At 35.2% G+C, this 17,885-nt stretch overlaps 1 protein-coding gene across 1 annotated transcript in view; it reads right to left on the reverse strand.

Moving 5' to 3' along the window:
* The window catches only part of cd4-1 (CD4-1 molecule), a 48,789-nt gene that overhangs the window by 10,696 nt on the left and 20,208 nt on the right, over nucleotides 1-17,885 (reverse strand). The window contains exons 2-4 of the mRNA XM_007250880.3: nucleotides 9,215-9,360; nucleotides 3,429-3,491; nucleotides 2,365-2,523 (exon numbers count right to left, since the gene is read on the reverse strand). Of these exons, the coding sequence (XP_007250942.3) occupies nucleotides 2,365-2,523; nucleotides 3,429-3,483 (214 nt within the window). The 5' untranslated portion in view covers nucleotides 3,484-3,491; nucleotides 9,215-9,360. The remainder of the gene's footprint in view (nucleotides 1-2,364; nucleotides 2,524-3,428; nucleotides 3,492-9,214; nucleotides 9,361-17,885) is intronic.

Below are 17,885 nucleotides of genomic sequence, written 5' to 3' on the forward strand. Positions count from 1 at the left end.
TCAGAGGAGCACTCAAAAACAGCTCCCTGGTGAAAACAGCAAAACAACAATAATCGGCCGTTTAATTGGCCATTTAAATAAGAGCGTTACTCTGGGAATAAAAGCGTGATTTCAGCAGCAACTGGAAATATCTGCGCCAAAACTGTGCCAAACTGAGCTGTCAGCCTCTGCATTTACAAGCACTTGCCCAACCATGTGAAAGCCATGCGGTTACCTCACGTTTACGCCCCCTCCCTCTTCCCCTCCCCCTCCCTGTCACGCTACTCAGGCAGCAGCAGCATTGCAACATGCAACATGATTATGCAACGTGTTAATTGGCTTAGGTGACATAACACGTCCTGCGATATGACTTAAAGCCGGAATTGGAAAGGAAGATTTCCTAAGCTTTTTAAACATCTCAAGGAGCACTGTGCAAGAGATCATTTTGAAATGGAATGAGGATCAGACCCCTGCAAGACCCGTCTACCAAGACCCGGCCGTCCCTCTAAACTTTTAACTCAAACAAGGAGAAGACTGATCAGAGATGCAGCCAAGAGGCCCATGATCACTCATGATCACATGAACTGCAGAGATCTATAGCGGTGGAGGTGGGAGACTCTGTCCATAGGACAACAATCAGTCGTACACCGCACAAATCTGACCTTTATGGAAGAGTGGCAATGAGAAAGCCATTTCTCAACGATGTCCATAAAAAGTCTTGTTTAAAGTTTGCCACAAGCCACCTGGGAGACGTACCAAACATGTGGAAGAAGGTGCTCTGGTCAGGTCAGATGAAACCCTGAACACAACATCCCCACTGTCAAACAGGGTGGTGGCAGCGTCATGGTTTGGGCCTGCTTGGGAAGATGTTTTAAATTGATGGGAAGATGGATGAAGCCAAATACAGGACCATTCTGGAAGAAAACCTGTTGGGGTCTGCTAAAGACCTGAGACTGGGACTGAGATTTATCTTCCAACAAGACAATGACCCAAAAAATAAAGCAAAATCTGCAATGGAGCTGTTCACAAATAAACATATCCAGGTGTTACAATGGCCAAGTCAAAGTCCAGACATGAATCCAATAAAGAATCTGTGAAAAGAGCTTAAAAAATCTGCTGTTCACAAACCCACACTCTCCATCCAACCTCACTGAGCTCCAGCTGCTTTGCAGGGAAGAATGGGCAAACCCCAAGCGACTTGCAGCTGTAATCACAGCAAATGGTGGCGCTACAAAGTATTAACGCAAGGGGGCCGAATAATACTGAACACCCCACTTTTTAGCTTTTTATTTCTAAAAAACGTTTTAAATATCCAATACATTTCGTTCCACTTCACAATTGTGTCCCACTTGCTGTTGTTTCTTTACAAAAAAATAGTTAAAGGGGGTTGAGTATTTTTGCAAGGCACTGTATATTGTGCAGCTATATCAGTCAAACTCTCATGGGCAAGGCTACACACTGATGGTGACTTAAGTTTGGGGGATACACTCATGATAAAAACAAATGATGCGAGGAGCCAACTGGAAAGATGTACTTTTTGAATAATTTACTAGAAAATATTAAAATGTACTGAAACTTCTGAAACTCTTTTGATATGCATGTAAAATAAAAAACAAATCTTGGTTATGAACAAGGGATAAACTTTTTTTTTTTTAACAAAAATAACACAAGATGCAAAAAGTAAGGCAGCTCTTCACTCTTCAGTCCTTACTAAGCTGCTGATCTCCCAGCATTCTGTATTTAGCAAAATCTCACACGGGGGCGCTGTAATTACAGCAATGTTCTGTGTTTAACCCTTGTGTGGTGTTCGGGTCTGTGGGGCCCGTTTTCATTTTTCATCAAATGATACTAAAAAAATATTTTTTCTAACTCAAACTCATTGGCATTGGCTCATTTTTTTGTGAAAAACATATATCAAAACACATTTTCAATAAACACACACTGTACACTCACCCCCCCCCCCCCCTACACATTTATATTACACACAGTCGGTTTGGCCAAGGGCTAATAAACATTGCTTCATTTGTAAATTTGAAACTAAACAAATTTTCTACTCATATCTTGAGTTTAATTCATTTTCTTTTACATTTTATTAAAAAAATAATAAAAAAAGAGTAGCACTTTTTGAAAGAAATGTAACATAAGAAAGGTAAAGGGCAAATATTAACCATGTAAGCTGTTTATATTGTTTGCAATTTAGGTGAAGCAAGCATGTGTAAAGCATTTTAATGTAAAATTGCTTAATTTTGCTGAATTAAATACAAGTAACAAAGTAAACGAGTAACAAAAATATGAACATTACACAAGGGTTAAATGAAACAGAACTTTACTGGTAGAATTTCCCTGTAAAATGAAATCAGTAAGTTAAATGAAAATAGTTATCACCTGGCTTTGGGGGGTCCTTATGTTTCCTCCAAATCAGTAAAGTAAAGTTATTTGCCCCTGTAACGGAGAAGTACCACCTCACATATACGTTCTCCGTTTCTGCAAATTGCCCTTTGGGAAGGGTTGCAGATCCTCCAACCTGAGCGAAAATCTTCTGTCCTGAAAGAGAGAGAGAGAGAGAGAGAGAAAGAGAAAAAGATTAAAAATCCATAGGAAATCTATGTCACTATTTTTTGCTAAAGTGGTGCTTGAAAGTTTGTAAACTCTTTAATTTTTCTATATTTCTGCATTAAAACATAATAAAACATCACCAGATTTTCTCACAAGGTGTAAAAGCAGATAAAGAGAACCAAATTAAACAAATGTGACCAAAATATTAAACTTGATCATTTATTTATTGAGGAAAATTATCCAATAGTTCATATTTGTAAGTGGCAAAAGGTTGTGAACCTCTAGAACAGGGGTCAGCAATAGGTAGCCCGCTGGCCAGATGTGGCCCACAAGCAAGCATGAAACATCTGGCTTGTGAGGTTGTTTGAACTATAATCAATGATAATGAAAAAAAATATATATATAAATAAATAAAATGCTTCTCTGGAGAGCTTTTGTTTACATCCCTCCCCTGTCTTTCTCTGTCACACTGTGCGTGACTTTAGTTTCCAGCCATTCTTGTTTTTCAGCTCGTTCTTGGGCTAACTATCTCCTTATAGGGGAGTTTTTTCCCCGGCCCGTGTCCCAAATTACTAGCCTGGGCAGCGGTAGGGTATTGGACAGCGACCATGATTATACGGGTTCAATCCCAAATGAGGAGCGATGTGCTTATTTATTTATTTTTTTCCTTTCCTCTTCTTTCTTCTTGGGTTTAGCTGCTTTGAGATCAACTGTTCTGCAATTGGGTTGAAGAACCCTCTGGGCTGGAGATATACTTGTCCCATTACACTTCATGCAACTTAAGTTCCAACCCCTGTTCTAAGGGGTTCACAAGCTTTCAAGCACCATTGTACTGTATGTGGTTACTAAAAAAGATAATTTGGGTTCTTTCTCATTCTTTGGAGATCTCTTACCTGTGGTGGAGCGAGCCAAGACCAACTGGAGGAACAGCATCCATAAGATTAGCATTCTGCCTCCTGATATAAGAGATCATATAAGCAAGCTCTCTTTTAGTAGACGTTTATGTGACATACATTAAAAAACATTTCTTCTAATGGAAATAGGATGTCTTTTACAAGACAACAGGACTTGGCACAATGCCCACACTGCGAAAAGCACCAATGGGTCTTATATAATGTTGTAATTTTCTGAGACACTGATTATTGGGATTTCATTGGCTGTAAGCCATAATCATCAACAATAAAATAAATAAAAACTTAAAAAAGATCACTCTGTGTGAGTTTTTGAAATGAATTACTGAAATAAAGTACAGGGGTTGGACAGTGAAACTGAAACACCTGGTTTTAGAGCACAATAATTTATTGTGGTGACGGACAGTTCTGGTGGAAACAGGAGAGTTGAGGTGCACATTGAATTCTGCCGTGATTTGATCAGTCGTGGTTTTACGTTTTTTGGATACAATCCGGGTTAGCACCTGAACATCCCTTTCAGACAGCTTCCTCTTACAGCGTCCACAGTTAATCCTGTTGGATGTAGTTCGTCCTTCTTGGTGGTATGCTGACATTACCCTGGATACCGTGGCTCTTGATACATCACAAAGACTTGCTGTCTTGGCCACAGATGCGCCAGCAAGACGTGCACCAACAATTTGTCCTCTTTTGAACTCTGGTATGTCACCCATAATTTTGTGTGCATTGTAATATTTAGAGCAGAACTGTGCTCTTACGCTGCTAATTGAACCTTCACACTCTGCTCTTACTGGTGCAATGTGCAATTAATGATTAAAGATTGGCCACCAGGCTGCTTCAATTTAGCCATGAAACAGTACTCCCACTCCCACACTAAAATGACAGGTGTTTCAGTTTCATTGTCCAACCCCTGTAAACTTTTAATGATATTTAATTTTTTGGGGATGCACTACTATATTAGTAGAGGTGTAGTACAGTAGAGGGGAAGGAAGGGGCTTGTGGTGGGCTCAGATTTCTGTGAGGTGATTGATGGGGGAAAGTCTGAAGACTGAGAGAAGAGGAGGAAGAGCGAGGGAGCTCTGCGGTGGGCTTTGGTTCGCAGACACAAAAGGAAGAGGGGCGTCAAGCGGGGGACTTCAAAGAGGGAAGAGCGTCGAGAGAGATAGAAAGAAAGAGAGAGAGAGAGAGAGAGCGGTGGAGAGATATGAGGCTGTGGTGGGCCGAGATTGTGCCGGGACTAGATTTCAATCCCTCTCTTCTTAACCTCCTCACCTCCCACACACCCCCTCTTCCTCCCCTGTTCCACGAAAGACGGATCTCTCCACGCTCGCGAGGGGAGAACAAAACGCACCGCACGCCGCTGTTAGCGCTAGGCTAAGCCGGGAGTGCGGCGTACTGCTCACTGCGGTCTCTATACCGAGCTTTCTGCAGTGTGAGATTTGAGATTTGTGCCCCTCTGAAGTGCCTCTGTTCACATCTGCAGTGTAGAATGCTTTACTGTGTACATATCTCAACTTTTTACTGTCATTTTGCTGTATATTTAAAGATAAATTCTGTATTAATTTCAGTGTTTGAAATGTACACAGCCATTCAAATTGTATTTTTTGTGTAAAACATTTTTTTTGTAAAGAAAACATACTGTAACTAATTATAAACTAAATATCTGTTTAACAGTAACTTCCAAGAAATTTGAAAAGCTGACTTAAATTTCACTACTAACCACAAGCACTTCACAAGAAATCAGTTAAATAGAACCTGTCTGAGAACATAAGGCAGATAAAAAGCAACACATTCTGTCTAACTCTGAAGAAATTTACACATTTTGCATAATTTTCCTCAATAAATAAATGATAAAATATACTATTTTTGTGTTAATTTTAGGGCTTGTCTAAACATGATGATATTTAAGGTCATATTTATACAGAAATATAGAAAATTCTAAGTAGTTCCATTTCCATTCCTTAGATAACAGTTGAGACACACTAAAAAATAAGTAAAAATAAAAAAAATTGTATTTGCCCCTTAGATTTTTCAGATTGTCAAACAAACTTTAATATCAGATAAAGATAACCTGTGTAAAAACAAAAGGCTGTTTTTTAAATTATAATTTTACTTATTAAACGAAAAAAAAAAAACAATCCAAATCAATCTGGTCCTATGTGAAATTGTGTAAAAGTAATTGCTCCCCATTTCATTAACTGTAATAAAGCATTTTTTTGGAAAGCTAAGTTCAATTTCACTACTAACCACAACCAGACCTGTTTACTGCCAGACCTGTAGAATCAAAAAAGCACTTAAATAGAACCTGCCTGACAACATGAAGCAGATAAAAAATTTCAAAAACCAACACATAATGCCCCAATCTGAAAAAAATCCAAGAATAGATGAGTCATTAATCATCTATCCATCTAAAAAAAGGTTACACAAAAAGTCATTTCTAAAGCTTTGGGACTCCAGCGAATCACAGTGAGAGATAAATTCACGAATTGAAAAAAAAAAAAAAACATGGAACACTGGTGAACCGTCCATGGAGTGACTGGTCTACAGAAATTACTCCAAAAGGGCATGAACAACTCATCCAGGAGGTCCCAAACAAAAGAACCCAGAACAACATTTAAAGAACTGCAGGTCTCACTCTCCTCAGTTAAGGTCAGTGTTAATGATTCAATAATAAAAAAGAGAATGGGTGAAAATGGTCTAAATTGGAGGATCCCAATGTGAAATCCACTTCTGATAAAAATAAAAAACACAACGGCTGATCTCACATTTGCCAACTAACGTCTTGATGATCCCTAGGAGTTTGGCAGGAAAAAAAGTCTGTGTACTGATGGCTTGTCTGAAAACCTGATGATATTTTAGGTCACATTTATACAGAAATATAGAAACTTCTAAGGGGTTCACAAACTTTCAAGCACCACTGTTTATGGTTTTGGCTACTTTCCATTCTTTGTAGAACAGTTGAAACATGCTAAAAATAAGGTAATATTTACAGTGCTGTGAAAAAGTATTTGCCCATTTAGATTTTTCTGATTATCAAACTAACTTTAATATCATATGAAGATAACCTGAGTAAATACTAAAAGCTTCTTTTTTTACATGATAATTTTATTTATTAAGGGAAAAAACTATTGTCTGCTATAGTTTATGGTACAATTCATGATATTTTGTTGATATTTTGACTTAAAAACACATTTACTGTTTTTTTACAGTACTGTTACTTTTTATTTACCCTGTTTCAATACATTTTTCCCATTTCTAATGGATATTCTGGTTCCGACGGACCACCATTTCTGACTGATGCCTCAGTTTGACTGTTGCTTTGCTCTGATGGACACCCTGTTTCTTACCAACATCATTCATGATGCCCTGTTTTTGACGGATGCCCTGCTTCCAATGGACCAACTGCTTCTGATAGAACCTGTGTTTTTGACAGTTGCCCCATTTCTTACAGACACAATGAGAGACACGCTCAGACAAAACAAAACTATGGCAAAAACAAGACGAAAAATAAATAATAATTAAAACTGTAAAACAAAAACTGTGACGGAATTTTGACATGATTATTTTTCATTCGTTTTTATGAGTCAGCGTAGTTTAGAACAGTATCTTGGCTATTATCATTTCCTATGTGTGCGGTGCTTTTCCTGGCAGGCGTGTTGAATTCGGCACAACATTGGCTCCACGATAAGTTCATATACAGTAAATCAACATTGGTCTTGGTAGTCTAACCCTTGATATTAGGTATTTATAATTTTTTGCTAATAAATGGAAATGATCTTGAACCATGCGCTGCCTCCTCTAATCGTGATTGGTTCTTCAAGTTCTTCAAGAAGTAAGCTTTTTTTTATAAAAAGCCCAGCTCATTTGATAAAAGGGTCTTAAACAAAGCAAATTCTGATCTCTACTAGAAAATTCTAAAGGAGAACATCAGGCCATCAGTTTGTGAGTTTAAGTTCAGGCATACTTGGGTTCTGCAGCAGGACAATGATCCCATTTCTAATGGATACTCTGGTTCCGACAGACCACCGTTTCTGACTGATGCCTCAGTTTGACTGTTGCTAAAAACAAACCGAAAATGTCAAAGACTGATGAATAGGGAATTTATTTGTAATTAACGTTATTATTGAGCAGTGGTCGAAACACAGCCGCGCCACACAGGGTCCTGATGACCGGTGGAGAAAACAAATTCAATGATGGGTTCACAACTGTTCCATATTTTCCCATTTGTGGATAATGGTTCTCACTGTGGTTTGCTGGAGTCCCTAAACTTTAGAAATGGCTTTATAACCTTTTCCAGACTGATAGATCTCAATTACTTTCTTTCTCAATTGTTCCTGATTTGATTGAATTGCTTTGGATATTGGCACAATGTGTAGTTTTGAGTATCTTTTGGTCTACTTCACTTTGTCAGGCAGGTTCTATTTAATTGATTTCTTGATTGAGAACGGGTGAGGCAGTAATCAGGTCTGGGTGTGGCTAAAGAAACTGAACTCAGGTGTGATAAAACAGTTATGTTTTAACTGGAGGGGCAAACACTTTTGCACAGAGGGTGATGAAGGTTTGGATTTTTTTTCTCCCTTAATAACAAAAATCTTTGATAATAATAAAAACGTTGAAAAAAAAACAAAAAACATTTATATTCTTGACCAGCTTATTAAAGCATTATTACATACATACGACAATGTAGTAATACAGTTACAACATGTTGTAACACTAAATTACAGCAAAATGACCATTAGTAGGTGGGGTTTCAGAATGGATTTATTCGTAAGAATGGGCCTAAAATTGTCCGACTCACCAGCAACAAACTAGTGTCAATGTCTACACTATATAACAAATACATTACTTTATAAATAATGGATTGCACCATATCCTGACATCAACTCACTTCTCAAAAGCTATGCCATATATTACCAGGCTTTACCAGTTTGAGTATCGCATTGTTTTTATTATTTTTAGTATTCTGATATATTTACGCTCTCACCTGCCCTTATTCTGAAGCCGTTCGAAGCATAAAAGCAAAGCAAAAATGAGGCGCCAGTACATAGCTATATGCTGTAGGTTATACAGCCTGAACAGCTGAGGCGAAATGTGATGAAGGTGAAGCGAAAGAAAGCGCAGAGACGAAAAACAAAAGAAGGGAAGATGTAGAGATAGAGCGAGAGCAGGAGGCTGCACCTGAGGAGCTAACCCAGAAAGACAGATGATCAGGGCTGTGGTCAGGGCGGAGGTTAAACAGACAGCTCAGATGCAGGCGAACAGTCGGAGGAGCAGATTGAGGGCATGTGTGGATGTTTCTGAATGACATTACCTCCAAAAAATGCTGCAAATTCATGTCAAATCCATTTTCTCTACTAAAATGTCATTGTGTTGCCAGTTAGTATGCTGCGTGTGTTCTGCTTATATTTCAACCCAGAATTGCTTGGTCTGTAAGATAAAACTCTAAAATTGTTTGCAGTGCTGGTCATATATTTTATAGGATTTTTTACAATTCTAATTTAAGTCGCATTAACCTTTCATTGCCTATGTAATCCTTTAAAACATACTTGGCAACTATAATAATAATAATAATAATAATAACTAACAAATTCATAAATGCTGTTTGAATCATGTTTGATCATATTTATATGCTCGAGCAGCTTATTAAAACATTATTACATACATACGACAATGTAATAACATAGTAATAACATAGTAATAACATGTAATAACACTAAATTACAGCGATAAATAATGCAAAGCTTCATAAAAGCGAAGAAATGAGACCGTACCTGAATTATTTGCTCTCTGATCGCACGATCGGATGGCGTGCCGCTTCTCTTCAGCCGTCCTCTCTCCGGATGCACAGACGAGCAGCGTGAAATGTCTTGTTGTTCTAAAAACGACGTTTTTGACCCCTCCCTTCCACCTGATTGGCCTAATAGGGGAAACAACGGGGGAGACAACATGTCCACTTATTGGTTGAGAGCTCCAGAATGCCACAATTTTCTCATCTTTAATTTCTGATTGGCCAATTGAACTTCAACGAACGATGGTTACGGATGGCCGTGTACGCAATTCGCAAAAAGAAATAATTATAATAAGTAAATAAATAAATGATGCGAAAAATGAAATTGAATAAATATAGAACACTGAAAAATTTTACAGTTGAAATGATGTAATATTGAGACAATAAAATCTGCTTACAATTTTTTTACAGATTTCACGTTTTCCTAAACGTTTTACACAAAGTAAGCTTTACATGTTTGATCGAAGGACATGTGTGCGAAAACAAGAACTAGCAATCTGCTATCTATCTACATTTTACATGTAAAGTAAAATATATCTTAAAAATGTTAAAAGCTAAATTTTGTGGCCTGCAATTGGTTGTTTCTTTTCAATGGATCTGCTAAACAGCTTTTTCTTGTCGTCCCTAAATTTAGATTAAAACAAAGAGGTGATCGTCTTAAAGTCGTTTTTATTCCTTAGCTTTTAATATAATTTGATTGTTGTTCTGTTTTCTTTTTGTTTTAATTTCTACTGGACAGCACTTTGGTCAACAGAGTTGTTTTAAATGTGCTTTAGAAATAAATTTGACTTTGACTTTTGTCTTTATTTTGACAATAATTGTGTAAAGTGACAGATCTCTACTCTTTATACAAATCCGCCAGTTGGTTCTGTCCACACAGCGTGTCAACCGCAGTCATCATTAAAGTTTCATTACATTTTCCAATAATAATGAAATAAAACACATTTTTTTTTACAATTCTTGTAAAACTACACAAATGTCTGCTTACTTAAAAAATACAGTGAGTTTTTTCAACTAACGTACCCTTAAAAGTAACTAGAAATCAAGAAGTTGATCTTCAGATAAGGCGACATATAATCTTACGATGTCTCATTTTTGCTTTACCGTGCCTTAAAAAAAACTTCACTACTTTCTAATCTTTTTATGTATGATAGAAGAGCCCATCACCCTCAGCTCTCTTAAAATAATAATGGTTTCTAACCACTTCTTGGTTTGGAGTATTGGTTCCTGGAGGATCTACAGAGATTTCACTTTGTTTTGTGGTTCTTTCAGCTTTTTATAAAAGTTCTTTATAATCTTAATCTCATTTTCATAGATAGAAGAGTTTAATCAAGGTTATAAATACAGTACATAAAAACACTGGATCTTCTGAAGCATGCCTTTAAACAAACACAAACTAAGAATGTTTAAGATAAATTAACTGACTATAAAAAAACAAAACTTAATTACTTTCTATGCATGGTAAAAAGAGACGCTTAATATCAACATTATATATAAATAATAATGGATTCTAACCAGTTAGGGTTTAGAGGTCTGTTTTTTAAAGAATTTACAGGGCTTTCACTTTGTTTGGAGGTTCTTTCATTTTTTTATAAAAAATCTTTATATTCTTAATCTCATTTTTAGAGAATAAGAGTTTTTTTAAGGTTTTAATAAAAGACATTGGATTTGTTTCAAGTATTTCTCTAAAGAAACACATTTTAACTGATCTGGATCAAGGTCTGTATTAACTTGTCCTTTCCATTTATTTTCTTCCTTCACATTAGTTAAAAAAATTATGATTGGTAATATCTCTTTACTAGTGTAAATTATTAAATAATTGAGACTTTCTTTTGTCAGTAACATTCATTAACATACACTTTTTGTAGAATTGCAAAGTATTGCCAACTTGCTGATTTTTAATACCCTAAACATCCTTCATCATTTGGAATGCTCGTTATTTCAGTCGACCTAGACAACAAGGTAAGAAGAGACTCTTACTATCAATACTGATAAAATAATAATGGTTTCGAACTTGTTCTTGGTTTGGATAACTTACAGGGCTTTCACATTGTGTTGAGTTGTTTTAAACTCTTAATCCTACTTTTAGAAGTGTTTCTAGGAATTTTTGATGCAATATGAAGAACTGTCTAATTGTACAAGGTTTATGCACGACTGTATTCATTTTGATTGCATGTGAACTGCTCATATATCAAAATCAAAATCATGTACTCAAACAGATTTTTATACTACTAAAGCATTGAATATGGCGATTAAAATGTGCCACTGTAGCAGATCTCTGTAGATCACCGTAACAGACCATTGGCTTCATCGTTTAGCTCCAAAAAAGGAAATAATCTGTGAGTAAAAGCTCTCAACATTTCAGTTAAAAAAAAAACATAAATTCCTATTTCTAAGCAATGCAGCAATAAAATAAGAATATGGAGGTTCATTAAGTTTTGAGTAGGTTTTTAATCAACCCACCTTTCGTTAAAAGTTCTTCTGTGGTATCTTGTAAAGAACGCATTATGGCAGCTTATCTGCCAATCCACTTTTCACTGAATTCCTTCTTTAAAGTAAAATGTTTCTGGGAGTTAAACCACTAAAGCAGCAGGAGATTTGAATTACAAACCATCTGTACACTTTTAAAGTTCACAGTGCCTTGTTTTTAATGTCAGAGCCTCAGAATTTTATCAGTGAAGTGTAGAGGTACTTTGAGCTTATTAATGGTGTTAAAATAGCCATTTCTTTTCATGGGTAACTCTATGCCCTAACACTGCAAGCCTGTTGGAAGTATCGATTAAAAACGCTGTATTTGGGAATACTGGAGGTGAAAGAAGGTGGGTTATTCAACAAAACTGTGTACTCCTTTCTCCTTTTTTTTCTCCTTTAAAGTAACTCAGCTCTCAGTTTTAAGATATTTTTTTTAACCTTTAAACACAAAAAAACACTTCTTTGAAAGTTCTTCTGTGGTATCTTGTAAAGAGCTGTATTTTGGCAGCTAAACTGTTAGTGAAGTTCAGAAGTTAAGAATGTAAACTTTTTAAAAATCCAGGAACAATCCTCAGTGTTTCCTATAAAAAAGGTTTTTAAACACATAAAAATTAAACAGGTTCCATCAGAATAAAAGACTTTTTTCTCAGATGTCAGATCCACTTTTCACCGGATTTCTTCTTTAAAGTTTAATGTTTCTGGGAGTTAAAACACTGAAGCAGCAGGCAGCTTAACTGTTTATGAAGTTCGGAAGTTCAGAATATAAACTTTTTTAAAAATCCAGGAATAATCCTTTTTTAGTGTTTACTAAAATAAAATAAAAAGATTTTTAAACAGATATAAACTAAAGAGATTCAATCACAGTAAATCAAACATTTTCCTCAGCTCTCAGTATAGTTCATCCCCTGAATTCCCTACAGGACTAAAAGGAAGAGCTTTCTTTCTTTATTTTCTTGTAATAAAACATCTTGGTACCCCAAATGTTCTTAATTTTCTAAAATGCTTTTTACTTTCTAAACAACATTCCCTTGTCTTAAATCGGACTCAACAGTCACACTACAGCACTTACAGTAGATATTTACACCACATTTAAAACAATGTCCTTATAGGAACTGAAATCACAGGTTCATTACAGGGTTTAGTGCTCAGTTATTACATTCTGTGAAAGTTTTAGATGGTATTGGAAAGCTGAAATTGTTTTCTGTGCTATGATCAAGGTGGTGGAACAAACTTTCACTGGGAGTCAGAACAGCGGAGTCACTTGTGATCTTCAAACGCCGACTGAAGACTCCTAAGGAGTTTTAAAGAGTTCCTAATCTAACAGTTTTATCCTTAAAGTTTAAACATTACTGATATTTCTTGATGTATCTTTCTAATTCTAGCCTCTAGAAACTAGATATGGATAAATTTTAAAGTAATCAACAAAGTACTTTTGTAAGTATATAAGGAATTCTGCTACACTTTTTGTAGAATTGCAAAGTATTGCCAAATTGTCCGATTTTTTTAATACCCTAAACATCCTTTATCATTTGGAATGCTCTTTATTTTATTTTTATTTCTATTTCTGGTAAAAACAGACCATTAATATCAATATATTAAAATAATACTTCCTCTGGTAGTCAGAACAGCAGAGTCACAACGCCAACTGAAGACTCATTGTTTTAAAGAGTTCTTAAACTAACAATTTTCTCCTAAGTGTTTAAAAATTATCAAAACTTGAAATATCCTTCTTATTTTAATCTCTAAAAACTATATGGATTGACTATATGGATAAGTTTAAAGTAATCAACAAAGCACTTCTGTAAGTATATATAATGAATTCTGCTACACTTTTTATAGAGTTGTAAAGTATTGCCAAATTGCCATTTTTCAATACCCTAAACATCCTTTATCTTTTGGAATGTTCTTTATTTTATTTTTATTTCTATTCATGGTAAAAAGAGACCCTTAATATCAATACAATAAATTAATACTTCCTCTGGGAGTCAGAACAGCGGAGTCACTTGTGATCTTCAAACGCCAACTGAAGACTCATCGTTTCAAAGAGTTCCTAAACTCTTGACAAAAAGTGCTTAAAGATGACCAAAGCTTGATGTATCTTTTTGATTTTAGTCTCTAAAAACTATATTGATAATTGTAAGATAATCAACAAAGCACTTTTGTAAGTATTTAAGGAATTCTGCTATACTTTTTGTAGAATTGTGAAGTATTGCCAAATTGCAGGTTTTTTTAATACCCTAAACATCCTTTATCATTTGGATTGCTCCTTATTTTATTTTTATTTCTATTCATGGTAAAAAGAGACCCTTAATATCAATACAATAAATTAATACTTCCTCTGGGAGTCAGAACAGCGGAGTCACTTGTGATCTTCAAACGGCGACTGAAGACTCATCGTTTCAAAGAGTTCCTAAACTCTTGACAATTTTCTCCTAAGTGTTTAAAAATGACCAAAGCTTGATGTATCTTTTTGATTCTAGTCTCTAAAAACTATATGGATTGACTATATGGTTAATTTTAAAATAATCAACAAAGCACTTTTGCAAGTATTTAAGGAATTCTGATACATTTTTTATAGAATTGTGAAGTATTGCCAAATTGCCCATTTTTTTTTACACCCTAAACATCCTTTATCTTTTGGAATGCTCTTTATTTTAGTCTGCCTATAGAAAACTAAATTCATTACTTTATATTCATGGTAAAAAGTGACCCTTATTTTCAATACAATAAAATAATAATGGTTCCATAACCCAGCTCTTGGTTCTTGGATTGGAGAATCTGCCGGGCTTTACATTGTGCTGAGGTTCTTAAACTTTTGATCTTATTTTTAGAAGTGTTTCTATACATTTTGATACACCGTGAAGAACTTTCGAATTGTACAATTTTGAAGTTGTATTTTTAATTGTAATTTTAAAGTATTTAACAAAGCTTGTGTAAGTATATAAGGAGTTCTGCTAAATTCCCTAAAAGTAAATGTAAATAACTTAAAAAAATAGAACAAATCAGATTGAATATTGCTCTTTTTTTTTGTTTTGTACATTTTGTAGTTTTCCATATTTCCAGTCTTGATAAAGGAAGATTGTTCCTCAGATCAACTTAAAAAAAAAAATGTTTGTAACAGTAACAAAAACTATTTTTGTCCAGTTTAGACAATTTACATAAAGTGCAGGTTCTTAAACTGTGGAATTGTACTTTTTTAAGAGTTTTATTTATACCAGTTGGAGAAAGACCCATCGAGTTAAAGGAGAAATCCAGTGTGAAATGGACTTGGGTTGTAGTGAAACATGATAATGAATACAAACTTTAATCAAACAGCCCACCTTCATTTGGCCCCAGTATTCCAAAAACAGCACTTTAAGGGGATGCTCCTAATAGGTTTACCATGCTAGTGATAGGGGCATATAGTTGCCCATACAAAGAAATGGCTATTTTTACACCATTAACAAGGTAGCACTTACAAAGAAGCATTCAAACCGAGGCACTGAGTTCAGTGTTTGTGATAAACTGAGGGCTCTCAGAATTCAACCAATAAATTATGGAGATACTAAAATATTGATTTTTTTTTTTTTAGCATGGGTACTCTATGCCCCTATCGCTAGCAATATAAGCCTTTTGGGAGTATTGTCTAAAGGCTCTGTATTTCAGAATGCTGGAGGTAAACAGAGGTGGGCTATTCAAGAAAAGTTTGTATTCATTATTATGTTTCAATACAACCCAAGTCAATTTCCCATCGGATTTCTCCTTTAAAGTAATACATTTCTGGGAGTTAAAACAGTGAAGCAGTAAAGACCATAATTCATAACGCATAATAATCGGGCTATAATGTTCTATACATTTTTATAAGTATGTATAACCATATTCATAAGGCTTCATGAATGTAGTAATGACGTGTTATGAGTATGTTTATAGAGTCCAGTAGGCATACCGCTAATAGATATAGTACCATTGTTTCATTAACTCAGGTCTAGAGTTGATTAAACTCACAGTAAGTTTATTCCAAAAGCCAGAATTTGCTGTGAGCTCATCCACCGGCCTGCACAGATATACTGTATGCTCTGTAGGACAGAAATACAGACAGACAGACAGATAGAAGAAGAGCGACAGGTAGCCTAACTGAGAAAGGAACCGTGAGCTGCTGTAGGGCAGGGGTGGTTTGCTCAGGGGAACCACATGAAGGTCGAAACAAACATGTCGCCTGCCTCACATCTGTCTCTGAGGTTTCTCCCTCCTTTCATTCTTCTCTTCCTGCCGCGCTTAAACTCGTCTTCAAAAACAGCGACGCTCCCTCACCCTGCTCACACCTCAGCGTTCAGCAGTCCTCCTCCTGCTCAACCCCATAAAACTACAGCCTACAACTACAGATTTACCCTCCATATAACACTCTGAAACCGAGGCTCTGATACGAGACCAAGCGCTCTATCTTACACCTTGTCAACAGTCTATTTTCATGCCTTGCAGTTGCATCGTTCAAGTAGCTACAGTGCATGTGAATGTATCTACAGTGTATCTAGATGGTCATGGTGAACTAAGGTGTGTTCATTATCTGTATCAGTATCATTTCTGGGTAACACTTTATTTTAAGGAACACAAATGAGGCGCTTATTAATGTTTTATTATTTGCTTAAGAAAGCCTTAATTAGACATTTGTAAATGATTTATTCACTACTTATTAGTATTGTTATTGGTGCTTAATTAGGGGTCTGTGATTGATTAAATATTTATTTGTTCTTTTCAGTGTCTAATTAGTGATGAATAAAAACCTCACTTTAGAATATGGTGCACATCTTGGACTATTAGTGACTTATTAACCCCTTATTAACTCTTAATAAACTTGAACACAGCCATAACCTTGCCAAACTCACATAGATCAAACTGCTGCAAATTATACACTAATAACATGTACAATTAGCTAATAGTTAATGCTTAATCATCTGCTTAACAGGATGAACATAACTGTTTATTGTGCACTATAAAAACTAATACAGCCATTATTAATCATTTCCACATAATAGACTTCTAACTAAGCACCAATAACACTTACACAGAATAAAGCCTAATACATAGTTAATAAATCATTTACAAATGTCTAATTAAGGCTTTATTAAGCAAGTAATAAGACGTTAAAAAGCGCCTAAATTGTGTTTCTTAAAATAGTGTGTTTAAATAGCAACAGTGCTTCTGAATATACCTACACTGATGGGTGTGCTGGTCTAGAAGTGAAATGTGTTCAAGTAGCACCATTTCTGATGTATTGCTATCTTGGCAATGGAAAACACAGGTGCGTTTAAGTAATGTTACATTCAAGTTTCCAGATTAATTACTTTTTTTAATTCGTGTGTTATTTATATTTTAACCCCTAACAACACTCATTTTTATTTAATGTTTATTCAAATTATTATTTTATTATTTATCTGCATGTCATGCAGTTTTTATTTGTTTTACTATAAATTATTTAGAATTCACTTTGAAGTTTTCCATATTTTCTACAAAATTGTTAGCATCCACTATAATTTACTCAGCAACGATTAGGAATTATGACATACAGTTTAATTAGTTAAATTAGGAAGTATCCATTAGGAATTCATTAATACCTACTACAGTATCTTCTAATATGAGTCACTATCTACAATGAATTATTCAGTAACTACTTTGAAACTGATTATAACTATTTCCACTGTATTATATATATATTGAGGCGTTCATCATTTATAATCCACTATGAAATATTCTGTAACCAATAAAAAATAATTATACTATATCATACTATATTATCACATACTATTGATTACTTAAAGTAGTACATATTAAACCACTTAAACAACTTTGATTATTTATTTATTAATAATAAGACATATTTTCAGAAGTAACCAGTATGAATTTTGTATTTAGAATCTAGTATTTAGAATTTTGTATTTAGTGTAAAGTAAGCAGATATTTGGTGGTGTTTGTATTTGGAGGTGTAGGGAGTAATTGGAGAGGCAGATGGTTAAAGACTGAAGCTGAGGAGGATCTGGGGGACCCACAGGCTGATTCATGGCTGAGGGATTGTTAAATTTAGGTTGTTTTGAGAGGAAAGACCCATTTTCTGAGGGATCCCTCATTACTCACGCACACTGAGAGGCATTCAGACTGAAAACGCAACCGTTACTGAAACAGTGAAAGAGAGAGAGGAGAGGAGGAGG

This window comes from Astyanax mexicanus, chromosome 6, assembly GCF_023375975.1.
Source record: "Astyanax mexicanus isolate ESR-SI-001 chromosome 6, AstMex3_surface, whole genome shotgun sequence".
In the NCBI taxonomy this organism is placed as follows: Eukaryota; Metazoa; Chordata; class Actinopteri; order Characiformes; family Acestrorhamphidae; genus Astyanax; species Astyanax mexicanus.